The 27,999-nt window shown below is 33.6% G+C and overlaps 2 protein-coding genes and 1 long non-coding RNA gene across 4 annotated transcripts; 2 read left to right on the top strand and 1 right to left on the bottom strand.

Annotated features, from left to right (window-relative positions):
• The first annotated feature begins 4 nt into the window (after positions 1 to 4).
• Positions 5 to 14,754, top strand: LOC107953335 (UDP-N-acetylglucosamine--N-acetylmuramyl-(pentapeptide) pyrophosphoryl-undecaprenol N-acetylglucosamine transferase). The gene is given in 6 exon segments (XM_016888617.2): positions 5 to 292; positions 378 to 1,020; positions 1,023 to 1,234; positions 2,078 to 2,186; positions 13,447 to 13,582; positions 14,410 to 14,754. Coding segments are annotated over 6 exon segments (1,296 nt in total). The 5' UTR covers positions 5 to 209; the 3' UTR covers positions 14,523 to 14,754.
• A 4,114-nt stretch (positions 14,755 to 18,868) lies between these two features.
• Positions 18,869 to 23,390, bottom strand: LOC107953336 (uncharacterized). 2 transcript variants are annotated; one of them, XM_016888619.2, is made up of 5 exons: positions 22,281 to 23,390; positions 20,807 to 20,959; positions 20,416 to 20,514; positions 20,004 to 20,159; positions 18,869 to 19,361 (listed from the first exon to the last, which is right to left on the bottom strand). In XM_016888619.2, exons 1-5 carry the CDS (start codon positions 22,956 to 22,958, stop codon positions 19,227 to 19,229), a joined length of 1,221 nt encoding a protein of 406 aa, XP_016744108.2. In that variant the 5' UTR covers positions 22,959 to 23,390; the 3' UTR covers positions 18,869 to 19,226. The 2 variants fall into 2 exon arrangements, with proteins under 2 accessions (XP_016744108.2, XP_016744107.2); XM_016888618.2 differs by having other exon boundaries at positions 22,266 to 23,374.
• Positions 23,391 to 24,777: 1,387 nt separating this feature from the next.
• Positions 24,778 to 27,050, top strand: LOC121219346 (uncharacterized). The gene is made up of 4 exons (XR_005916036.1): positions 24,778 to 25,026; positions 25,176 to 25,850; positions 25,927 to 26,008; positions 26,097 to 27,050. It is a non-coding gene; the product is annotated as an uncharacterized lncRNA (long non-coding RNA).
• The last annotated feature ends 949 nt before the right edge of the window (positions 27,051 to 27,999 follow it).

Raw genomic sequence — 27,999 nt, 5'->3', positions numbered from 1 at the left:
CCCCTGGACTTCGAGCTGTGTGTAGTGTTTATGTAAAACTAGAAAACAGAGAAGGCAATTACAGCAAAAAGGCCCACCATGGCCTATCTCCCCTTCTTCCTCACCTCCCCTGTTTCAACTTTGAACCCTTTCTCTCAACTCCAAAACCTCCCACGTTTATTCACATTACTATCTAAAACCTGAGCAGCTGAAATACTAATGCTTTGAAAATGGCTTCCACAACTCAATTCCTCATCTCTCTCCCTCCTAAACCCCCTTATTTACTATCCTACTCCTCCCCTTCTAAACCCAGGTAAACCGAGTTTTGCTTCGTCTTCTTCTTTCTTTGGCTTGCCCACAAATCCCCATTAACTATAAAGAATTCTATATTTTTGCAGGTCTATTAACATCACCTGCTGCCTCTCCATACAACAAGCTAGAAATGATCAAACCACTAGCAGCGGCAGCAACGCCCTGAACAGCCTCCGTGTGGCGTTTGCTGCTGGTGGTACTGGGGGACACATCTACCCTGCTGTAGCTATAGCGGATGAGCTTAAACTCGTCAACCCAACCTCCGAAATACTCTTCCTAGGCCGCCCCAACAGCATGGAAAGCACAGCAATTCCGTCAGCTCATTTTGAGTTCAAATCAATACCGGCCGTCAAACTAGTCAGGCCTTTCTTCTCTCTCCGTAATCTCCTCCTCCCGTACTTTCTGATCAAATCCATCACCAAATGCTTTACCCTTTTGTCAAAATTTGAACCCCATCTAGTGGTTGGAACTGGTGGGTATGTTTCTTTTCCTGTCTGTTTAGCTGCTCTGCTGAAAGGGATCAAGGTTGTGATCCAAGAGCAGAACTCCGTTCCCGGTATTGCTAATAGGTTTCTCTCTTTGTTTGCTGATTTGGTGTTTGTTGCATTCAATTCAACGGTTCAAAGTTTCCCAAGAAAAGAAAAATGTGTTGTTTGTGGGAATCCCGTGCGATTGTCTTTGAAAAATTCGGTTTCAAAGGCAGTGTCGAGGTTGCATTTTTTTCCATGGCTAGAAAAATGGAGGGTTCTTCAGAGGAGATCAAAGTGATTTTGGTTCTTGGAGGTTCTTTAGGAGCTAATGCTGTTAACATTGCCTTGTTGAATGTGTACTCTCAGTTGCTGTTGGAACATGAGAATTGGTTTATTATATGGCAAACAGGGGTGGAGTCGTTTAATGAAATGGAGAGCTTGGTTAGGAGCCACCCTCGGCTGCTTTTGGCACCGTAAGTTGCCCTGTGTTTGTGATGCAGGATTTAACCTATTTGTTCATATGATTAATATTGTTCGTTTGATTAATTTAAGACTTCTGCTGCTTAGTATCACTTGAATATGCAAATGCGATACACTAGATGAAGCAATTATGTTAACTTTTTGGAAGAAATAATGCCTTTGCAGCACACTGAACTTTGAACTCTGTCAGGACTTTATTTATTTTCACCTCGTTATAGATAATAATCTAAGAAAATTTACTATAAAGATAAAGTTGAGAAGGCTGAAATACATGGTACTTTATGAATTTATGTGTAGTTAGATTGGAAAGAACTTTACATAACCAGATATTTTTGGAGAAAATTAATGAATGTATTGTTCTACATTAGTCACAAGGGCATATTAACTTGGTAGACACATGCACAAGTACGCATGGCTTTGTTGATTCTGGATGTTCTTAGTTTTATAGACACTCATACAAACATTCATGTCTTCGCATTGAAGAGAAGACAAAAATGTAATGGTCCTGGGCTTGTTCGAATATCTAAGTCAATATGCATCATTTTGTTTGCCTTGTAAGGTTATGAAGCTTCTCATTTGATCGTATGCTTGCTTGGCTGCTGGAATCTACCTTTTGATCTGCTATCTATCGTTCTTTCTCATGTAGTGATAACTGTATATAGTTTTGAGAGCAAATTGCACATGGTTGTGCTGATATAGATAATTATGAGCTTATTATTCTAATCTTGTCTATTTTGTGGTTCAATGAAGGTTAGATTCTTTAAATAATTATGTGCCTATTGATGTGTCTATTCTTTAGTTCCGTAATATTTGATATATCTCTGATAATTATGAAGGTTTTTGCATTCAATGAATATGGCATATGCAGCAGCTGACCTTGTTGTTTCTCGAGCTGGTGCAATGACTTGTTCTGAGATCTTGGCTACTGGGAAACCTTCTATATTGGTAGATTGAAAACCTTTACCCCTATCTTTCTTTCTTTTTCTTGTTGTTTGTTAGTTATAATTTTTGGTCTCTTTAGGTATTAATTAACATTAGTTTCTAAAAATATCAAAACCATGAATGAGCTAACTTAGATCATTTTACTAATTTGATGACATGAAAGCTAGGGCGGTTAATTGTTCAGAGAACATATTATTCCAATTTCAGTGAAGGAAATTCTTGAACTTTGTGTCATTGTTTAATAAATATTTAGAAAAAAACATTATAGTAGAGTATTGCTTGTAGCCAGAAGCATTATTATTCCAAACCATAAAAGACTTTGTAAATATTTTGTGCTTCCTGTTGTAGTGATAATAGCGTTAAATATTAACGTAAGTGGAAGGGAACTAAACAAGATTTTTTCTCATGAAATTTTCCTCAACCATGATGATATCATATCACTCTAAATATCTCTTGGAAACCATGATAATATTATTAGCACCGATGATCCACACAATCTGAAAAGATTGTTAAAACTCTTCTAAAAGATAATTCAAAAGAAATTCTTAAATACAAAACTCAAAAAGAATTTTATTAACTCAATGAAGAGACCTTAGTATAAGCTAGTTAAGTACATGTAAATAAAACTCCCAAATATAACTCTTCAAATGCTATGCAGACATCTAAGCTCATAAATGTCTGGATCCTATCTAAAAGTTCGCTGCAAGTTGACTAATCTTTTCAGCTTGAAAATTGATTGACTTTAATAAATTTCACTCATTTCGTGCATGTATTATTCCCCATTTCCTCAAAAAGATTCATCCTCACATATTTCTTTTGATTGAATATTAGCTTGATTTACTTAGCCTTTAACCTTGTTGTTGGGCCTTAAGGTAGTGCAAGCCCATCACATCCAGAAGCCTGAAATTGGGCCTCGAGACTCGCATCATTCCCCCCTTCCTCAAGAAAATTTGTCTTCGAATCTTTACATGTAGAAAAAGAAAAAGGATTAGAATTAATAACAATAAAAACAAACAAATACTTACTTAAGTTTTCCTGTGCACCAAAACTATCTCTAGGACCAAAGACATGATTTTGATCCCCCAAATCAGCATGGTCATCCATGCTTAGGCACATGAGTACCTCTCCTTCAAAAACGAACAATTAAAATTAAACAAATAAATGTTAGGCACAGAGTGTTGAAGTAAAATATAACTTGTAGCTTTCTTTGAATATGCATGGTCATCCATAAGAATTTTCAACGATGAGTCAAGAATTTTACATAACAATAAAAATCAAGAAAGTTAAGATTATTATGTAAAAATTCATAGTTAAAGTTTAAGGTAGAAAATATTATTGCAAGATCAAATGCATAAGATTTTTTAATAAACCTATCGAATGCGACAAAAGTACCATTTACAAACTTAGATAAACCCAAAAAACTAATTGAACTTTCAAACAAAGGTTTAATGAAACTTGACCAATGAGAAAGCATGTCGTAAGAAAATATTTACAAACAAAATCAGTAACATACTTATCAAAAACATTTTAGGTATACATTCTTAAATCAATTCCTAATGTTTCCTTACATTTTTTTACCTTGTAGCACTTGTGGAGAATTATCAATATTCAACTTACCTCTCTTCCACAAGTAAAGTTGTCTATCAGAGTAACGTAATTGGAAGTCCGTTAATGGATCCTTGAAATCTTATAACAAAGAAACACCACTAAACAAATTTGAGTTATGGTTAATTAAAACATAATCATTCCTCACTTTTGTATGGGTGTTTCCTTGCTTTTCATTCTCTTTTCTCACTTGAGAACTCTTCAATTTTACTTTATATGTATTTTCACCCACCAAAAGTGGACCATCAAGTAAACTTTTATCACTTAAGGTCTCTTTTTCTCTTGTTCTTTTCACATGATTTTTCCTGAATTCTCATATCCCCTTACAAGTTTTATAAATTTTCATTTCAATACAATACATATCAATAGGAGAATATAATGTTTCTATATCCATAGATTCGAGAAAAAAATTCTCACTTTCATCTTTTTTCGGTTCACAAAGTTTCCCATCACAAATCTCTTTTTCACTAGAGTGAAAGTCAACAAAAGACACAAAGTCGTATTTACTTTCTTCTCTAGTTGAATATTTAATTGGACATTAGAACCTTCATGATCTTTTTGACTACACCACTAATATTTCACGATAGGTGAGAGATCAATTTTACTCTTCCTTTTGTTTGTCCATCTCCCCTTGAAGTACTCATCAATTGATTGGTTGCCTTGAACATGGCAAGTTTCATTTTGACCTCTCTGTAGTAATGAGAAGGAACGAAACACTTTCACATCACTTGCTTCAACTCATCCAATGTTTCAATTTCCCTTTCGTAGTTTCTTTGACGATTAATTCCAAGTTGCATCCAACTTAACACATAATCCGAAAATTCAAGGGTCGCTAATGAGATTTTTTCATCTTCCAGAAATTTATAGTAACAGAACATAAGTTATACTTTTTATTCTTACTCACAATATGCCTTAAGATTATTCTTTTCACGAAATTGTGGAATAGAAAACTTTGGATTAACCAAAGAAGGATGCCTATAGTCATTATTAACCAAAGTTTCATCATTTGTACGAGGGGTGTGTCTAGCATTATTTCCACGAGCACGAGATTGTTCAATCTCAACACCATCATCATTGTCCAATTTACAAGCCAAACGTTCAATTTGAGCATCCAAGCAATTCAAGGTATTGCTCATTGTTTGAAGTATAGCATCTCGTTGTTTGTCTTTAGCCTCTCGAGCATTTAGATCTCGTTGCATCTTGCCAATCAAGTGTTCAAACTTATCATTGATCTCGTAGAGGTCGTTTTGCAATTTCATCGTGAAACCAACAAGGTTCTCCATGGTAACTGATGGCTTTTCACTCAAATTATTACTCTCTTTGTTACTACAAGTATCACGAGTCATTGTGAAAGCTTGAAAAGAACACAATACTCAAAAAGAAAAATTAAGCAAACATCATTGTTACGGACTCAAAAATTAAATTAAATTCTAAATGAGGTAAGAATTAATTTTATGAATCTTTTAAAATGTTTATATCAACTAATCAGAATGTATTAAAATCAAATAGCAAAACAAACCTATATGGCATTAGGAGTACAAAATCGGCTAGACACCAAAGAATTATGATGCACGAAAGAAGGAATGTGCAACATGCTTTAACCTAATAACATAAGAAATAATAAAGTGTTAGAATGCGTAAATGAATAATAAAAAAGCAAAAATAAATGAAAACTTCAGGCTAAGAGTCAATGAAAATCGCTGAAAACCCGGAAATTGCGGGGCAACTTAACAAACTTCGTTAGATCGTTCAGAAAACGTTTACCCATTAAAAATATTTTTTTCCCTAAAAATTTTTGGATAAAAAATATTGTTTTGAGGCTGTTTGGTGGAATGTGTTCTTCTATTTAAGGCATGAATGGAGATAGAAAATATGATAATGAAGAGGATAAGTCACTTGGGACATCTACTTGACTTGTATCTAGAGAAAAAGGATTAGGAGCATTTGTAGTGTTAGAACATTTTCAAATATTTATGGGGTTCCAACAACTATAAATGAATGGTGTAATTAATAAAAAGTTATATTATTTTATTTTTTTGAAAAAGAATTATAATTATTTAAATAATATTATTTGAATAGTTATAATATTAAATAAATAATTATGTGTTTATTTTAAAGACATTATTATTTAAAAAGACACATATTTATGAAATATGTCTCTATGAAGAGACATGAAAATTTCTATAAATAGGAATGTGATTTCATTTGGAAAACACACCAACAAATTCTAGTATTCTTTCTTTCCTTCTTTCATTTGCTAATATTATTAGATTATTGTATAAAGTATTAATACATAAATTCTTTATAGAAATTGAGTTTCTTGTCATACATTGCTTAGTGTGTAGTGGGCTATTCTCGTCAGTACAAAACGCAAATAGTCATTGGCTTCATTGTATTCTCGAGGTTAATTTGCTTGAAACTCATTTGCACACCGAAAATAGGTGGGGGCGAATATAACCTTAAAGATAGTAACTTGATACACGCCTTGGAGCCTTGTCCTATTTTTTTTTTCTGTTCGAGTTTCGTTCGTGTGTTCGAGATTTTGTTCACCGGAGATTTGTACTAACAATTTTAAGGTTATATCTCATGATGACTACCACAACACATGAAAATAGAACACTAAGGGAGTTGGCTTCCAACTTTGTCAAACTTGATCGATTTGATGGTGGTAATTTTTGACGATGGCAGAAAAAGATGTACTTCTTATTATCAACTTTAAAGATTGCTTATGTTTTGGATACTCTAAGACCTGAAGAGAATGAAAACGAATTTGTTGCTGCAACCCGAGAAAGACAAAAATGGGACAATGCTGACTACATGTGCATGGGCCACATATTGAATAGTTTATCTGATGGTTTGTTCGACACCTACAAAAACGAGGTCATCACTAAAGAATTATGGGACAAATTGGAGACAAGATACGTGACCGAAGATGTTACAAGTAAGAAATTTCTTGTCAGCCGTTTTAATAATTATCAAATGGTTTATGGTCGTTCTGTTATGGAATAATTCCGTGATATTGAAAAGTTGCTGAATCAATTCAAGCAATATGATATGAAAATGGATGAAATGATTGGTGTATCCTCCATAATAGACAAACTTCCTCCATCTTGAAAAGACTTTAAAAGAAGTCTAAAACATAAGAAAGAGAAAATATCTCTTGAGACTTTGGCAAATCATCTTCATATTGAAGAAGAATATCGAAAACAAGATTAGAACCTAAATTCTAAAAATGCCAGTGCATGTTACGAATGAAGCACAGACTGCTAAACCATTCAAGAGAAAGTTCAAAAAGACTGATAGAGCACTTAAGTTCAACAAGAAACAAAAGGGATCATGCTATCATTGTGAAAAATCGGGACATTTCAAGAATGAATGTCGATTTTTAAAGAAGAAATCATCTTTTAAGGCTGATAATAACGAAAAGTTTGTTGCAATGATATCTAAAATTAATATGATACAAGATGATAATACATGGTGGATTGATACCGGAGCAACCAAACATGTATGCAAAGACAAAAGCATGTTCACAAAGTTCACACGATGTGAAAATGACTGTCTTGTACATGAGGAATTCTTCCACCGCAGTAGTCAAAGGTAAAGGGTCTGTTGAACTACAATTCACTTCTGAAAAGGTTTTAACCTTAAATGATGTATATTATGTACCAAAAGTTAGGAAGAATTTAGTGTCTGAAAGTCTTTTGAATAAGTTTGGTTTCAAACTTGTTTTTGAGGCAGATAAGTTTATTTTATCTAATGGAGGAATTTTTGTGAGGAAATGGTATATGTATGAGAGTATGTTTAAACTCAATATTACTAATAAGAATGAAAAATACTATTTTTGCTTATATGTTTAAATTTTTTGTTTGTAGCATTATAGATTAGGTCATTTGAATTATAGAAAATTGAATGACATGTATAAGTTAGATTTAATTCCTATTTTTAATAATAGTATTAAAAAATACAATACATATATGTTGACTAAAATTACAAGAAACACTTTTCCTTAAGGTTAAAAGGAAAACAAAATTGCTTGATTTGATACATAGTGATTTATGTGATATGCATAATATTCCTACATTAGGTGAAAAAAATATTTTGTTACTTTTATTGATGATTGTTCTAGATATTGTTATGTATATTTATTGCATTCAAAAGATGAAGCGTTTGATAAATTTAAAGTTTATAAGTCTGAAGTTGAACTTTAGTGTGAATCATTTATCAAGTGCTTAAGATCGGATAGAGGTAGAGAATACTATAATCCAAGTTATTTTGAATTCACTGGAATTGTCCATCAAGTTTCAACCTCTTACACACCACAACAAAATGGTGCAGCTGAAAAGAAAAATAGAGTCTTGACTGAAATAGTAAATTCAATGTTATCATATTCAGGTCTTAGACAAAGTTTTTGGGGAAAAGTTGTTCTAACAGCTTGCCATATATTGAATAGAGTTCCTAATAAGGAAACTAAAATAACCCCTTATAAACAATGGAAGAAAATGAAACCAAACTTTAATTATTTGAAGGTTTGGGGTTGTAGAGCTATTGTTAAAGTTTCAACACCTAAACGTAAAAAGTTAGGTGAAAGAGGAATTGAATGCATATTTATAGGTTATGCATATAATAGCAAGGCATATAGGTTCATGGTAATTGAATCAAATGATTTAATTTCAATTAATACTGCTATTGAATCAAGAGATGATATTTTTGATGAAAATAGATTTAATTATATATCAAGACAATTACAACCACAACAATTAATTCATTCTTCAAATGAAAATGAGATTTCATTGGAACAAATTGATAATAATGATGAATCTTGTCAAGAATTAAGAAAAAGTAAAATGATTAAAAAGGTCAAAGATTTTGGACCAAATTTCATTATGTTTCTTGTAGAAGGAAAATGTGAAAGTATATACAGTAAGATACCTTATTGTTATAATACTGAATCTGATACTATTACATTCGAAGAGGCAATGAAATCTCAAGACTCTGCTTTTAAGAAAGAAGCAATAAATGCTGAGATAGATTCAATAATGGGAAATCAAACTTGGATCTTAGTTGATCTTTCACCAGGTTCCAAACCAATCGGTTGTAAATAGATCTTCAAAAAGAAAATGAAGGCCGATGGAACCATTGATAAATTTAAAACAAGGTTGATAGCCAAAGGTTTTACACAAAAATAAGGTTGATTACTTTGATACCTATGCTTCAGTAGCAAGAATTGCTACGATTAGATTCTTAATATCACTTACTTCTATATATAATTTGGTTGTTCACCAAATGGATGTTAAAACTGCATTTTTAAATGGTGAATTGGAAGAGGAAGTGTACATAGAGCAACTGGAAGGATTTGTTGTTCCAGGACAAGCATAAGGTATGTAAGCTTGTTAAATCTTTATATGGGCTTAAACAAGCACCAAATCAATGGCACCAAAAGTTTGGCAAGGTTGTTTTAGCTAATGGCTATAAAATAAATAAATCTGAATAGCAAATTTGAAAATGGAAAAGGTGTCATAATTTGCTTATATGTAGAAGACATGCTCATTTTTGGCACAGATCTGGAACAAATAGAAAACACAAAGAAATTCTTGTCAAACAATTTTGTTATGAATGATACGGGTGTAGCAGATGTTATTCTTGGGATTAAAATAACCTGAGATGAAAGCACTATAGCTTTATCACAGTCACATTACATTGAAAATGTGTTTAAAAAGTTTGATCTTCTCAGCTGTATACCAGCATCTACACCCATGGATCCTCAAATAAAATTAGTACCTAATGTTGGTAAGAAAATTGATCAATTGAAATATACAAGTCTAATTGGTTGTCTTATGTACATAATGACTTGTACAAGACCAGATATTGCATATGTTGTTGGAAAATTGAGTAGGTACACAATAATCCAAATAATTTGCATTGGCAAGCTTTGAATAGAGTACTTAGGTACTTAAAGAAAATTATTAACTATGGATTGTGTTATAATGGATATCCTTTAGTTTCAGAAGGGCATTCGGATGCTAGTTTGGATTACAAGTTTGGAAGATCATGCATTTACTAGTGGATGGATCTTCATTCTTGGTGGAGGAGTCATTTCTTGAGGTTCTAAGAAATAAACATGTATTACTGATTCCACCATGGCAGCAGAATTTATTGCATTAGCCGTTGCATCTAAAGAAGCAAAATGGTTAAGAAATTTGCTTTATGATGTACCTTTATAACCTAAGTCAATTTCACTTATTTCTATTTGTTGTGATGGTGAGGTTACTCTAGCAAAGGCATATAGCCAAGTATATAATGAAAAGTCTAGACACATTGGATTAAGACAGTTATGTTCGACAATTAATCTCTGATGGAGTGATCACTATTAATTATGTGAGGTCAAGTGAAAATTTAGTGGATCTTTTGACAAAAAGTCTTGCTAGAGGTGCAGTAAAAATGACCTCAAAAGGGATGTGACTTAAGCCCATTAATTAAAGTCACCCATAATGGAAACTCGACTCAACGCTTGGTATGACGTCAAGTCTTGAGTTCAATAAGACAAAGTATATCATTAGTATGTGACTATTAGCACTGTAAATAAATTCATCCTAAGATTAAAGCGCTAGGTACCCGTAATGATAAGGGAAAGATGAGTAATGTACTCTTAATGGACCCATAACATAAATATGTTAGAGTGTTATAATTACGGGAACACTCCTGATAGGATCTACCTATGTGAGTGGAAGGGCTGCTTCTAAGAGCTCAAGGGCTTGGCTCTGACAACATTCATGAAAAGAGGACATAGACACATGGCTATAATAGTGTCCCTAGATACCATGCATTGACCGATGTTGAAATTATTGTGTAAGATGTGTTTGGTTAATCAAATGGAATAGTTGGTTCAAAGCTTAGTCTACTATGCAATTTCAATTAACTTTAACATGTTTTTACTAAATGAAGGTTCAATCGTAATATACCTTCATTTATGCAAATTGATTTCCAAGAATATCAAAATCCAAAGTATTTTAAAAATGGGGGAGATTGTTGGAACATTTTCAAATATTTATAATGTTCCAATAACTATAAATGAATGAGTTTAATTAATCAAAAGTTATACTATTTGATTTTTTGAAAAAGAATTATAACGATTTAAATAATATTATTTGAATAGTTATAATATTAAATAAATAATTATGTGTTTATTTTAAAGACATTATTATTCTGAAAGACACCTATTGATGAAAGAAGAGACATGAAAATTCCTATAAATAGGAATGAGATTTCATTTGGAAATCACACCAACAAATTCTAATATTCTTTATTTCCTTCTTCATTTTCTAATATTATTAGATTATTTTATAAGGTATTACTGCAAAAATCCTTTATAGAAATTGAGTTTCTTGTCATACATTGTTCAGTGTGTAGTGAGCTATTCTCGTCAGTGCAAAACGCAAATAGTCATTGGCTTCATTGTATCCTCGAGGTTAATTTGCTTGGAACTCATTTGTACACCGAAAATAGGTGGGGGCGAATATAACCTTAAAGATAGTGACTTGATACACGCCTTGGAGTCTTGTCCTATTTCTTCTTTTTCTGTTCGAGTTCCACTCTTGTGTTCGAGATTTTTTTCACCAGAAATTTGTACTAAGATGTAGTGGAGTGTTGAGAAAATACTTGAAGATGTTAAATAGGAGGTGTATTATTAGCAATAAAAAAGATAGGAGCTGGGAGGACTTTAACAACAACCTTTTGGGTAAGAGATGGAGATGAGAAATATGGAGTAGTCTTAAAGAAGGTTAACTATGCAGAAATAAAGTATTTGCAAGTAATAAGATCATAGAATTTGTACCTACTTGTATCCCTTTTGATGTCGAGAATACCCAAATAAATGCATTTAATTGCTTTGGGAAGAAGTTTATTTTTTCCTGGTGTATGGTTATGAACAAAACCAAGTACAACTAAAAATTCGAGTAGGGAGAGAATAAGAAGGTTGACCAAAGTAGACAATGGAATGATGACTTTTTGTGAGACAAAAAGGTATGCAGTCAACATATAACATGCAGTAATAACAGTATCTTCCCAAAAATGAAGTGGTACTTTGTTATGAATAAACATTCTGCGACCAGTTTCAATAAATTGACAGTTTTTAAGTTCAGCTACTGCATTCGTGGGGTATAATAATCCTTTTAGAGGCCATTAATTCCTGAAAAGGTTGAGAGAATTTATACTTTGGTGCTCATTCAGAAGGGTCGACTGGGGGTGGGCGTTGCAGTGGCAAGTGGGGTGAGAGTTAAAAGGCTTTGATACCATGTGAATTTGAGGAGAAAAGGAGGCCATTGCCAAAGATGGTTGTTGCCGTGGGAGAGAAAGGGAAGAAGAAGGATGAAAGGAGAAAAAAAGAACGAGATGAATCTGAAAGAGTAACTTAATTGTCCCTCTAGCTTAGAGGGATATTTATACAATTTAAGAATATACAAAATAAAGTAATCTCTAAAATCCTAATTAACAGCCAAATTTACACAATTACAATCCCTTACGTTATAGCCTAATATCAAGCATACAATCCCAAAATTATATCATAACATAGACTATGTAGCAACACAAATGGACCTCAAATCTGTCATCTTGCCCGGGTTGGGAACCTTCAGGACCAAAGCAGAACTGTTGCATTGAAAGCAGGAAACATACTTGCCGTGGAGAAAAAGAACTGTATAGCTGTCACCACTGCCTCACCCACATTATCCCAAGCACATTGAAAAATTTTTGCTGTGAATCCATAAGGTTCTGGGTTCTTATCACCATTAATTGCAAGAATAGTTTTTCTTATTTCCTCAATTGTAACAGGTTCCGCTACTTGTTCCTTCACCTCATCAAAAACAGTTCCGGGTATATAAGTTCCTTCAACAGCTCATTAGGTACCTTAACAATGTTTGGATCAGCTTACCCCAAAGTTTATTCGGAAAAGCCAATAATCTCCTCAATAATCTGGCCAAGACATTCCAGTTTATTCCCATTGCTTTAAGAACATGAGTGGTCTGCCTGTTCTGCTCAATCATCACTTGCTTATGGAAAAAGGAAGTATTTTGGTCCCATCCTTTATCCATTGAACGCTAGCCTTCTGTCCGTAAAATTTTTCCTATGCCACCCTCAATCCATAATATTCCTGCCTTGCTTTCTTTTCAGCTGCAACAATCTCTTCACTAGGCTGTTTCATAAGCTGAGACTGAATATTCTTAATTGCAATTCTCTTCTCTTCAACTCTCTTGGAGATGCAACCAAAGTTAACCTTATTAAAGGATCTCCCCTAACCTGCTAGCCCATGATTCTTCAACTGTCTTCATAAACTCTTGGGAAGCTTAAAAAGTTCTGCCTTGGTTCTGATTAGGCTGGCGCAATGATCAGATATTTCATTTTTGTTGGTATCCTTAAAATATAAGCATCAAAACATTTTTGTTTTTATTTTTCTTTAATCATTTGTAGGCAGAGGCAAATTTTCACATTATATTGATTTTTTTTCCTTCTGTTGTGACAATTTCTTGAGTTTGTGCCTAAAGATAAGTTTAGAATTAACCAAGTCATTCTTCTTATGAGAGTCAAGATTCTACCTAAATTACTACTTTTTGCCTCATTTTATTTTTTACTGGTTGTGTACTTATTTGTCTGTTGGATGCTGTAGGTACCATCACCAAATGTTGCAGAAGGGCATCAACACAAAAATGCTTTTCTAATGGCAGATGTAGCGGGTTCAAGGGTTATAACTGAGGATGAACTTGATTCAACCACCCTTGGGTTAGCTATATGCGAAATATTAGGTATTTTACAGCTGTTGCTTGCATTTATGATTAGTGTTATGACTGGGGACTGGAAATCTGATAATCACTTGAGATCATTGATGGTAAATCGGATTACCGAATGTGCCTAATAGACCCATGTATTCAGACATATTTGTTTCATGCCATGCAACTGTTATTCTTGAAACATACATAAGTCCATTTTTACAAGTATATGTTGATAATCAACTTGGGACAATTCTATGAAATTCCAGAAATAATCAGACGATGCATGTTCAAAAGATTAATTGGCTTGAAATTAGTAGTTCGCTAGGAAAAGTTAAAAGGAGTATAAGAATAGAGTGAGTATCACAATGGAGGATTTCGGTTTTGTTTTGCTGGCCATATGCAATAAAAAAAAACACATCTGCTGCATGCATCTAGTTTGATATTACAGATTTTTAGGTAAAAGTACTATGGAGGACCTAGTACAGTCGGATTGCATTTTATCCCTTTTACTGAAAAATGGGCAAATTAGTCTATGTATATTAGATCAATGAGTAAACCGGTCCTATATGTCAAAATGACATACACGTGATATGTCTCATGTAATTGTTTAGTTATTCTGTCGACCAAGCTAGTTTTTAATGGTAGAAATTGATAAAATTTTTAACAGAAAGAAATGATAAGTTTGCTTTTTAATCTAATGTACAGGTACTAATTTGCCTATTTTTTGAGTAAAGGGGGGCAAAATGCAATCTAACTCCTAGTACAAGAACCTTCATGATATTTATCACTGTTACAGGGTCTACCCTAATAGTGGAAAATGCTTGAATTTGGTTTTATATCATGTGTGCCCATTGTGACAGGGGATGAGAGATTACTAGCAGAGATGTCCCAGAGGGCTCTGAATGCTGCAAAACCTGATGCTTCTGCAGAGATTGCAAAACACATCCTTTCTTTAGTTAAGGAGAACAGCTAAGGGAAGTTTGATGGATAATAATTTTTCGTGTTTAACGACGGTTGATCTGATGTTTGTTGTTCATGGAGATCAATCAATAATTTCACAAAATGCTTTGTTGTAATGCATATTCAGGAGTGTGTGAGGATCATAGAATTACTCTCTTTTGTTTGTCTTGCACGGATCTTCACAATGTAGAAGAACTCTACTCATTCTTGGTGGTTAGATCAGAAAGAAACAATTGACTGGATAACTAGATTCTTGGTGGTCAGACACAATTTTGTTTCGATTCTTTGGTACAAGAAGAAAAGAGATTACATCAGCAAGCAAGAAAGAAAAGAAAAAAAGTCAAAAATATTAAGTTAAACTTGACATCAATCAGAGTTGAGGTTGTTTAAATAAATAAAGGTAACTCAAAACCCGTGGGTGTTGTGGTCTTAAGTCAGACTTGTCAATTGATACTCTTTTGGATCTCAATGAAATTCAGTCATCAGAATTTTACACTGAACTTGGGTGTCGAGGTACGCTTGCGTGCTAATTCACACAAGTTACTTCCAGTCATATCTAATACAAAGTATACAACTACCTCAAAATGTATGACAAGTCATGATGCGTGTACATATCTCCAAACACTATCGTAGTACCATTATATACGTCAAGATCACATGAGCATGTACCTTAGCATAAACCCAAATGCCTACGCTTCCCCAAACCAAGCCATAAAAAAAAGGGAAGAGATGTAGGGACGAAGATCGACAATGGCAAGTAAAAAGTCAAGATCAACAATGAAAACAACTCACATTGTTACCTTTCAACACAAACACGTATATAGAGAGAGCATTGGAACACAACTCTGTAAAGCAACCTTGCATGGTAAGACAAAACATTTGGATCAAATGGTTTCAAAAACAAATTATATGAGCCTCCCCTGGAGATCAAGAGAAGGTGTTATACAATAGTTATTAGAAAGAAGTTACATGTAACCGTAACTCTCATACACCCTACAACTGGCACTAGACACAACTACCATGCTTACATGTATTTTTCCCAAAGCAACATAACACGTGTGATTTATGTGATAATTAATAACTATCATAAAATTAATCAAATTAGCAACGAAGAACATTCAAACATTTTTAAATGCATTCTCTCACATCAAAATATATTCTAAGGTAGCAGATAATATGTCATCCCTCAACTAAGCACCTTATTTGAGATTAATAAAATACTATCAAAATAGATAAACTCCTAAACTTTACTCCTATTTAATCGATCCAGCTCACACTCTTAGGGGAAATATTTTCAATCCTTCAAGGGATCATTTCCTAATCCCTCGGGTGATAAATCCGTAATCCCTCAGGAGATCATTTCCTAATCCTTTAAGGGGTCATTCCTTATTCCTTCATAGATAATTTCCTAATCCCTCGAGGGATAATTTCCTAATCCCTCAGGAGATAATATCTTGTTCCTTAAAAGGGATAAATTCCTAGTCTCTTAGGAGTACATCCTCAACCCTACAAGGATGCATCTTCACTTATTACTCCAAAAAGGATACCACACTCCCTCACAAGACACGGCATAACCCCTGAAAATATACACACTCAATCTTGTAGAGATCCATTATCATACTAGTCAATTTTAGTAGCATACTCCTATTCTACCAAACACATCCATTGCACAACAGTTTTGACATTTTGCTTCTCTAATAGTAAATTAGAAAAATGCATAACCTTAGGAGGACACAATTCATGCTAACAACTTTACCCTGATTCGAAACCCCCACTGGTTGATCCGGAAAATGCATAATGTGATTCACATACCACTAGTTCAATCAAGTTGATGTAGCTCAAACTTCTAGCAAACTTTTTGCAATTACTCCACAATACAACATTGCTATCATCATACATTCAACAATGAGGTATTTCATGACTACAAAATCTCCTTACATACCATTTCCACTCACCATTTACAAAGTCCCTTCATGATTGAGAGTGACAATGGATACTTTAATAAAAGGATTGAGTGATTGATTTATTTTGATTCTCATTAATTCACTTTATAATTTACCCCAGACTTGAAGGGAGGACGCATTGTTATACCAAATATATTAAGCCTAAAAGGATAAAGATTAAGCCCAAATAAGATACTCAATCCCAGAGAAAAAAGGATCCACAACAGACAGTTGTCATATAATAAACGGCTAACAGGTCTTTATCAAGAGCCAACAATAGCAGCTGCCAAGGATCAGAGTGCATGAGCAAGAAGCGAATTGTAAGAGTAGTCCTACCAAATAATGACACTAGGCTCAACCAATCACAAACAAGGAATAGTTAATCCTTAGACCTTCACGCAACCTTCCTTCGTTTACTTCTCCTTCACCTTATATCTTGTTTGAAGTCGATGCTTGATCTCCCTCAAGTCCTCAAACAACACTTATAGCTACTTTCAATATCGTAATTACTTGTTCAATAAATTGCATCAGTGCAAGCTCAGCTCATTCAAGACTATGCATCCGTGTTGACGCAATTACCGAAACTTTTATCTTATCATTTGAACTATCAAATTAAAACATATGCTCCATTTTCGTACAATTTTTTTTCAAGAAAATCTAAAATGGGATTTGTTTGATACATACAAAAGATTTTTAAAAGCATTAATCCCTGATCCATTACATATAAAAATTCTACACATTCTTGAAAACGATGACTTGCTTCGGAAAACATTTGTTTTAGACCACCCATTCAACATTAACTTTCAACTCACCTAGAAGAACGTTTGTTGGAAATTTCTACCCTAAGGTTTCATCTACTTAACAGCTTACTACTCATTATAGGATATATATATATATTACTCCTTACAAAAACACGAATTATAACATATATCACCTAATTATATAATTTTATCACTTATCTAATATATTTTGTAATAGAACAGCTCTCATAAGATTCTTTTTTATACTATACAATTAAAAGTTAATACTTTTGCACACATGGTAGGAACATACCCACACCACATGCACACAATATGGACTTGACCAAATAAAGGTTCACCATTTGCTGCCTCGAAGGCTCGAACCCAAGTGGATCTTGTAACATATTGTGTAACACTAATTACAACATATTATTTGATTACACAATTTCTTATAAATAGACATAATAATTTTGTAAATCCTCGTAAGATTTTTGTATTATCATGTATATTACTTCATTCAGGTATTTATTGCAAAACATATTGTGTAACACAAATTATAATATATATTACACTATTACTTAATTTCTTACCATATATACTTTATAAATTCCCGTAAGACTTTTATGTTGTTACAATATATATTATCTCACTACAATATTTATTAATAACATGTAACATGAATTACACCAAATATTTTTTGATTACACAAATTCTTATGACTTAGCTACTATATTATGCAATTCAACAATTAATTTTCCATAATTTATTAATCCATGTGTTAATAATTAATTATTGGGGGACATATAAAAGAGCACAAACAAGCAAGGAGGGTATTTATGGCGGTAGAAAGTAAGATTTTTGGAACCAGGCTTGTGGTCGAATTAGTTACATTATCGATTTGTCAATTCAATTAGTTGATTGGTTCAATTAAATAAATTATTAAAAATTTATAAAAAATATTAAAAATCTAATTTAACTGCTTAGTTCAATTAATTTTTTGCCCAATTCAATTAATTTATATTGATTCTCGGATCAATTGATTTAAAGCCCTTCTTCGAACCAATACTCTATAGAACTGAGCAAGAAAAATCGAAAAACAAAAAATTGAATCGAACCTAAGTATTTGAATGACTTATTAAATGCACGTTTAAAATCACGATTACCCGAACCAAACCAAATTTTATTTTTGATTTAATAAATAATTAAGTTTAATTTTTTATGATATAAAAAATAAACATTTTATATTAAAATGAAAATTTTAAATTAAAAATATTAAAAATAATTTAAAAATTCTTGAAATTTAAAAATAATTATAAAAAAAGGCTATGAAATTGTCAAATAATATTTAAAAATCTTAAAAATAATTTTTTTTGTCAAAATTAAAGTGTCCACTAATGATTATGAAATTTTTGTATTCGCATGAACGAATATCAAATTCTTGACCTCATGGTTAAAAGATAAATTGAACAACCAGCTCAAGAGTAGAGCTCATTTTATCAAAAAAAAATCTAAAACCAAAATTAATTTTAGAAAAACAATAAACATGAAGCCGATATCATCCTTCATACCCCAATCGATTTCGAGTTTCTTATTTTCAATTAATTAAGTTACACTTTAGGCAACTTTAACAATCCAAACATTCCTTCATTATTTAACTTTTTCCCAAACAAAGCAAGTAGAGAAATCAAAGCATTTATTTAATTGTTGGGAAATTTTAAATAACACAACACCACCAAATTTTTTTAAAAAAAAAAACATAAAAACCAATACAAGTATATCATCAATTCATTATCAAAATTTACATAACACCAATTATAAACATGAAAAAATTTTCATAAATATGGCAACACAATCACAAACCTACAGTAGTTGATTTCAAGGAAGAGGGCTGGGCAAAGTTGCAACATATCTCTTCCCCGTACTGCCCAAGTCAACACAGGTTGAACCCTTAAGGCTTCACACATTTCAGAAAATAAAAGGGGAGGGGGGGAGTAAAAATTGAATCTCCATCGGCACCGCCACAGCTGGCTGCAGCTAGCATTGAGCCGTTGCTTCGGTCTTACAAACCGGGCAAGTATTTTTATGCACAAGCCACTGTTTTATACATTGGATGTGAAAACTGTGTCCACAATATAGCTTTCCCATTTCTTCATTCGCTTCATATTCCTCCTATATTCCAAAAAATTAAAACTTAAATAAAAAGAAAAAAGGGTGAATGAATTTGAGAGGTCCCTCTATTATAGCCAAGGACGACGAAATTAAATTGTATATTTTTATGAAAGTTGAAATGCAATTTAATTATTTTAATAACTTATATTTTTATAATTTTTAAAGGACTAAATTAAAATTTTATCATTTTTTAGGGCCAGCCAAAGTACAATTTTATCATGTACTAACTTAAAATTTTATAAATTTAAAAGGGCCAAAGGTTAAATTTCTCATTTTAGGGGGGGCTGGGCTCCTGCTACCCCCTTCCCACTGCCGCTAATTATAGGGGCCTGATCAAATTAATCCTCTACTATTAAATGAATCAATTTAATCCTCGTACTATAAAACAATCAAACAATGCCAAATTGAAGTAAGATTAACATTTGTTGTTTAACACAGTTAATAATTTTAAAGTTTTATGAATCTGTAAATGAAAAACAAAAATTTCAAGACATTTTTTATAAAATAAATGTTAACTCTATTACAATTTAGACTTATTTGATTCCTTTTAATAGTATAAGGACTAATTTGATTCAATACCTATAAGACAAGGACCTCCCAGGTAAGATAATAGAACATGAAGAACAAACTTGAAAAACTCACCTGGCAAATGCTGCACTTCTTATCCACATTCATGTTCACACTTAGTGGTAAATCATTCATAACTGAGCCTTTCATCTTTCTAAGGCATCTACTTATCTCATCTTCTTTCAATCCGGTGTTAACATGACCGATTTTCTCACCGAGCTCCAGTAATTGCTGTTTTACATCAATGAAAAGAAAGTTTATTCTTTGTATTGAACCAAGAGCTTTTTTTGGTACAAAGGCACATCACACAACTAAGATTTGAATCCTAGAGCTAAAGACCTTCTTAAAGGTGGCTACATGAAACGAGTTAAACCTTTGGTTTTGTACCAAATCAAGAGTTGAACGAGAATCCGTCGAACCATGCCAAATAACTAAGCTTCTTTCTTTTTAAAAGACAATTTAAGAAGATAAAGATAACATAACATACCTCATATGACATGCTATCAATATCAAGCCTCCAGTCGCTAAATCGATCACGTGAATCTAATCTTCCGCCCATTAGCAAGTTGTTCTGCAGCATCATTATCTACACCAGCAGCCACCAACAGTTTGACATGGAAATTAAACAAAAAAAACCTATCTGACTTAGAATTCAACTAATACAACACACAGCACGTGAAGAAGCGGACAAAAACCAACCTCAAGGTTTGGGCCTTCAAGGTCTGGGGCCTCAACCTTTGCCAATGGTGCCAAGGCCTCATTGGCACTTAATGAATCTTTTTTGAATGGTAAACATTACTCTCAAAATAAGGATCTCAACCATTCCTTCATTACTTACAATAGTAGGACACAAATGTGAGAGTCAAATGTGGACATACCTCAGCAAGCCCCTCTGGAGAAGGATGTCGAGCATGGCGATAGTATCTAGATCCAAAGAAATCAGGTTCAGGACGTGATGAGATGAAGGCTGAATCAGAATCAAGAAACGAGAGTGTTTCGGGATTTACAGTCCGCCTTGCTATATACGAAGGCTGTCAACATAGATGAAACGAAATCAGCCAGCATAAAAACGAAGTTACATCCAAAATTATAATATAAAAGAACACTGATCATGCAGAAAGGAGAATACCAAATCAGATGAACAAACATTTACATGCTTATCAAAAGCTGTATAAGACTGTCACCTAATTTGATAGGGTCCATGATAGGCTTTAAAATCCAAAGATATTACCTTTCATCACTAACAAAGCTAAATTATAACTGCTCCTCTAACACACTAAGAAAGCACTAAATAAGAAACATTACCAAATCCAAAGAAAAGAAATGTACCATAAAAAAAAAGGTTAAATCACTATTTGAAGCCTGAACTTGACAACTACTCCCACATTGGAACCTGAATTTTTTTTGGTCCAAGTCAGTCCCTGAACTTGGTAATTTTTCCCACATTAGGGCCCGGACTAGGCAATTGCTCCTGCATTGGGGCCTGAACCTTTTCTTGTCCAAGTTAGTCCCTGAACTTGGCAATTGGTGTTACATTAAGGCCTGAACTTTAGGGATTTCAAGGAAATATCAGGGACTAACTGAGACAAAAAAAAGTTCAGGCCCCAATGTGGGAATAACTGTCAAGTTTACGGACTAACTTAGAAAAAAACAGTTCAACAATTGCCAAGTTAAGGAACTAACTTGGACAAAAAAAGTTGAAGCCCTAATGTGAGAATAGTTGTTAAATTCAGCCTATTTAACCCTAAAAATAATTAAAACCAAAAGACCCCCCAAGAATTTAAGTGGTGGTTGTGTCACTAATGAATTTAAAAAAATATATTAAGAATAAAAATAAATTCAGGAAAAGTAAGTATGAAACAGGTTGTAAAGTAAAGTGCCAAGATCACCTATATGCTTGCTTCAAATGCAAATATGGAACCAACTTAAGGCACAATAAAGCTTTCAGAAATTGCAATTTGTTCATTCATAATGAGCAAATCTGTGGGGTATATTGAAATTATTAAAAACATAAAGTGTTTTCTAAAGAAGTTTTAGGCAGGGATCAATTAAACATTCACAATGAATTGAATGAATGGCCAAAAAAGTGTTCATAAATATCAAAAGGATGCATGGGCTAAGCACCAAAAAGGGGGGAAAAAGGACCTAATTCTAGTGCCAAATCCAGATAATAATAATAATAACCTACACAACATTAATTAAAAGAAGTCCAAATTGTACTAAAGCATAGAAATTAGCATCCTAAGGTCCCAAAACTCATAAAGAACTCATCCAATGACATGATATGTAATCCCTAAAAGAAATAACCATATATGTAGCATAAAAGGATGGATATACCCCCCTGTGGTTGACCTTTTCAACATCAATCTTCCCTCTAGCAGGCACATTTCTCCTTGTAGCAACACGATCCACAGAGCCAACAGCATTAGCTGAAAACCCAATTCCAGGTCCACACCAAACATCTTGAATCACTCCACAACTAATGTTATAACCACTCCCTTCATTCAAAAGCACACCTTGTTGATGATGAGGATGATGCACCTTATGGCTGTTGCTGCTCTCATTGCCAACAACAAGTTTACTACTTTTCTTCTTTTTCTTCTTCTTCTTCTTTTCTTGCTCCTGCTGCTGCTGCTGCTGCTGCTGCTGCTGCTGTTGCTGTGTTTTCTTTTTCTTCTTTACTTTCTTAGTTTCCCAATCGGCTGATGTACGTATCATGGCTGGCACCGACACTTGTTCTGATGTAGATGCGGTGCAACCAAGTCCTCTAAGAGCAGACTGGCTAAAAGGATTGGTTTTCTTTTTGGTTGTGTCATTGTTGGAGGAGAGGAAAAGAGAGGAAATGGTGGATTTAGAACGAGTGGATTGGATTAAAGATGGGATTTCTGACACTGGGTCTGGATCTGTTTCTGTCGTGTTGATTTGGTTCCTGGCTGGTCTTCTTAGTTTTAGATGTTCTGCTATTGTGGAACAAGAAGAAGAAGAAGAAGAAGCAGAAACAGAAGCTGAGGTTTCTGTAAGAAATGGCATGGCTATTGTTTTGGTTTGGTTGGGTTGGGTTGGGTTGGGTTGGTTTGTTCTGCAACAGAGAAAGAGAAATGTTAATAATGAAAAAAAACAGATTGAAGGATTAGACGAGGGGGGAAGAAGAAGATGGAGTGAGTTATGAGGTTCGTTTTTTCCTTTTCCTTTTTATTGCATTGAATTTTGATTTGGATTTGATGAGGGTCAATTTTTTAAGAGTACCACTGGTTTATGTTGATTTATTTGTGGTTTATTCTTTTTAATTAAATAAATTCTCAAAAAAATAAAAATAAAAGAAAACTATTTAACAGTTAATTTAATTAATTTTTTAGCTTTATCTAATCAGTTCAACTCTTTATTCTGGTTTTAGGAGTGAAATTATATTTTGTTTTATTTATTAAAAATTTTATTCGTTTGTACTATTAAAAATTAATATAGATGACAGAATAATCAAGCAATAAAACATGACATGCCACATATGTTTTATGTTAACGTACAATAGCCCGATTTTAATAATAAAAACGGATAAAATTTTTAATAAAAAAATTAATTTACTCTTTAATCTAACATATAAAGATTAATTTATTTAATTTTATTAGATAAAAGATATCCCATATTATATTTACTTTATTGAGACTTTGTTATTCATTTGTTGAATGGGGTTTTTTATCGAAAAATTATTTTAAAAAAATACTAAAATGGTATGTTGAAACAATATGCACCAAAATGGTATATTTAGATTGGTGGAGGGTGGTGCATAAGTGGCACCACCCTCATTCTGACACTAATCAGTTAAAAAATTATTATTTTAGTAGTGGAGGGATAGGGACAGGCGGCACACATGTAAAAATACGGGTCAAATACAGGTCGCATATAGTAAAAATCGGACCCGAAAATCGACCCGCTGACATGATGGGACAGGACACGAGTCACGCTTAGGGAAGAGGCAGCACTGGTGGAGGAGCTGGCGCAGGCGGCACTGGTGGAGGAGCTGGCAGAAGCGGCATCACAGGCGATGGGATGGATGCAAGCTGAGTTAATTTGTTTTGTGTGTTTGGGGACCATTATAAGGTCCCCAAGTTCATTTTCGGCCGGTGAGTGAAGGAGAAGAAAAGAACAGAAGAAAAGGAGAGGGCGGGAAGGGAATGGAAGGGAAGGGAAGCGAAAAAGAAAGAAAAAAAGAGAAGAGAATAGAGAGAGAACGAGAAAGAGAAGGAAAAAAAATAAAAATAAAAAGGTAATTTTTTTGTTATAAATTAATGGATTACTGTTAATTTAATTTTTTTCGTTATTACTGTTGATTTAATTCGGATTTAATTTTTAAATTTATTTTTGTAAGGTATTATCTGGTTAAAAAAAGATATTAAGGTATGTTTGTATTTATTTTATATTTTCATTCATTCATAATTTATTTTTAATGTTTCTAGAAGTAAAAAAGCCTATTTATGTTATGTACAAAGAATGTTTTATTATTTTATGTAATTTATTTGTTATGTGTTTTTTAAGTTGATTAGATATATTTTTTATGAAATTTATTTGGCATTTTATTTTGATTATTTTAATATTGTTTTTTATTATTTTTTATGTAGGTAAAAGATGAGACCATTGATATGGAATTTGAAATTTATGAGATAAATTAGGAATTAGTTTATATGTTCTAATTTTTTAAGATTTTATAATTGAGAATAAGAGTTTATGTTTTTAAATTTTATTTTATGTTTTTTATAAATATTAAAAATGAAATTTCTTTTGAACTTCTATGAAAAAAAGTATATTTTTTGCTAAAAATTAAGTTGGCATGTTATTATATATATTATATTTTAAACCAAAACATTTTACTTATTATATATATTTATTTTGTTAATGTAGTATAGCAAAAAATATGACGTGGAAAAAATTGTTTTGTATTATTTTGTAATTAAAAGCAATATATAAAATTTAGGTATTTTGATAAATATTTAAAATCCATCAAACTTTGAAATTAATAACCGAAATTTGTTTTAAAATTGCAGGTATCGCAATGGCTCCATTGATTAAAAACGATGGTCACATATCAAACACAGTTAATAATATGGTAATATATTGTTATTTGTTAATCACGGATTCCCTTAAAAACAGATCTACGTAATTTACGGAAATAAATTATGTTATTATAACTATTTTCTGTAATTTAACACTGTCAGAGCCTGTACCGCACATTAACGAGTTGGGTGAATGGTTTAGGATATTCCACGAATGAATGACTGATGCCATACTTGGAGTTAGCTGGATTCGGGTCAGCAGCATTAATCTGGACATTTGATTTGCGGTACAATTTAATATCCGCATTGGTCGAGCGTTGGCGCCTAGAGACCCACACTTTTCATTTGTCGTGTGGGGAATGCACTGTCACTCTCAAGGATGTTGCATTGCAACTTGGGCTTCCAATTGACGGGAGTGCCGTAACGGGCGTAAGTGCGATAGCTGAGCCAGCTACCCTTTGTTATAGCCTAATAGAAGTCTCGCCCGCCGATGTTGAGTTCAATGTTACGGGTTTGAAATTTTCATGGCTGAAAGCCAATTTTGAACATTTATCAATTAATGTCACTGAGCATAAGGTGATGTGCGCAGTTTGAGAGTACATTATGCATATTATAGAGGGTGTACTGATGCCCGATGCAAACAATAACAGGGTTGATTTGATGTATTTACCCCTATTAATTGATTTGCAAAATGTTCACTCGTATAGTTGGGGTTCTACAGTTCTGGCTATGTTGTATCGTAAGCTTTGTTGGACGACAAAGCCTGATGCTATAGACATAAACGGATGCCTTCTATGGCTGCAATCATAGGCTTTTTACCGGATGTCATTCTTGGCATCGGTTAGCATCAACCATACGTATTTCCACTAGTGAATAGGTGATAAAATTTAACTTGTTATTAATTGGCATTTTTTTCTAATGATATTATTCTAACATGTAATTTGTTTTCGTAGATGAAGTTTTTATCCGGGTATCGAGAGGTCGTACACTGTCCCAATATATCATCTGATGATTGAACAACATGTCAGGGAAGGGGTAAGCTTTCCAATATTTGTGACATGTAATTTCTTTGAATATCTTACTCGAACCGTGTTAAATTTTAACCATGTTATTAATCGTGCAGTTTATCTGGATGTCGTATCGAATATCAGAAATTACGGTTGTTATACCCTCGCCTGCCCACATTCATTCTCACATGTGGTGCAACAACGCACCAATTATCAATTTCCAGACAATCGAGTGGTATAATGGGGATAGAGTACTCTAGCAGCTTGGTCGCATCCAGTATATCCCGAATCAGCCAATACATGTAGGGAAGATTCACGGGATCAACAAGAGAGGAAAACATGGAAATAATTGAGGGTTGTGCACCGTAAATATGTTGTAGTATGGGATAATCATATGGCGCGAAGACCTCAAATGGATATTTCTTCCGATTTGCAACTATTGTTAGAGTACATACAATGGTACTCTAGTACGGGAAAACCATATTTACTTGGTAAGCAGTCGACTGTAGTCCCTCCGCACATGCATCGACCTGAGGCATACAAGCCAGTGCCAGATATAGAGGCTGAGCCTGAGCCCGAGCCACAGTCGGAGCTCGAACCCGTGCGATCGCGTACACATTCGGCTGATATTTCTTATTATCCGAAGTTGCGGGTCAATGACTATTTCTCGGGCTCGTCAAGACACGGATATCATTTCGGGTTTGTTATATTTAGGTTGTATCTACCATAGTACAGCACTCATCCTGGCCTATATCCACCACAGTACCTTACTCTTCCTAGGTCGTATCCACTGCAGTATAGCACTCCTCCCTGCTCAAGTTCATCAACGGCGTTCGGGGTATATGCTTTTTCTTCCATGTTTCGCACACCCTCACCTACGGCTTAAGAAGATGTTAATCACCGCAATCACTCATAACATGAACGTCGACCTCCGTAGAAATATACCCCTAGGACCACATCATCGAACCATCAATTTTAGGGGTTTCTTGCAATTTAAATATTACAAAGTTTGTATTTTTTTATTCTAAAAATATATAAATCAAGAAAAAGACAATCTTTATATTTAGTTAATTAGATTAATTGCAATATTAAAACTTCGAACAAACTTTGTGGTCATAAATTAGATTAATCGCAACATTACAACATTAAAACACTAAAACTTGTAACAAACTTTGTAATATAAATTTTGTTATATAAATTAAATACATTACAACATTAAAAATTGGAACAAACTTTGTAATATAAATTGGTACATTGGATTACATAAGCTCAATTCCTACCCGATCGTGACGATTGTCCAACATGGTTGTTTCGCTACGGGCATTTACTCCAATTATGACCAGCTAATCTACATAATCCACAACGTTTACTGTCGGATTTCTACCTAATCTCTATTTCATTACGGATTCTAGATGATTGCGGACGACCTTTCGGATTCCTACGTAACCCTTTGTTTGGGACAAGCTCGAAAATCGTCGGAGGCACCTCCCACAGAGACAGGTAAAGTAAGAAGGGGAACTCATTCTCCCAGACACGCAACGTACTCTCGAGTGTGTACACATCATCGACAAATTGTTCAAGATTGAGTGAGACTTTAGCACACGTTGCCACGACATGCGCACATAGATAATGAAGTGTTTGGAACTTCCTAAAATCGTACCGTCTGTTTCAGAGATCAACTCCATAGGACCTAGGTGGTATACCAGGTTGACGACCGATGGTTTCTATAACTTAAAATGTTTCAATACGTCGTGAATATACTTCTACATTCATCGACCTCACTATCCAATGATTTGTAACGATTACATCCGTGACATCTTCGATAAACATGTGTTCCACCTCCATTTGGTTGACTTATTGCTGACCCATTCTTGGCATCAAGGTTGCCAACTTGTAGAATATAACCGAGAAAACAGATGAAATCGAAAGATGTTGTGTTTTCAACAACACAGCGTTGATCCCCTCCACCAAGTTTGTGGTCATTTGACCAAAACGAAAGCCCTCGTCAAAACTTTGAGC

The sequence above is a fragment of the Gossypium hirsutum genome, chromosome D07, assembly GCF_007990345.1.
Source record: "Gossypium hirsutum isolate 1008001.06 chromosome D07, Gossypium_hirsutum_v2.1, whole genome shotgun sequence".
Taxonomy (NCBI): domain Eukaryota; kingdom Viridiplantae; phylum Streptophyta; class Magnoliopsida; order Malvales; family Malvaceae; genus Gossypium; species Gossypium hirsutum.
Note: the sequence above shows the minus strand (reverse complement) of the source record. Positions and strands in the feature narration are given on the sequence as shown.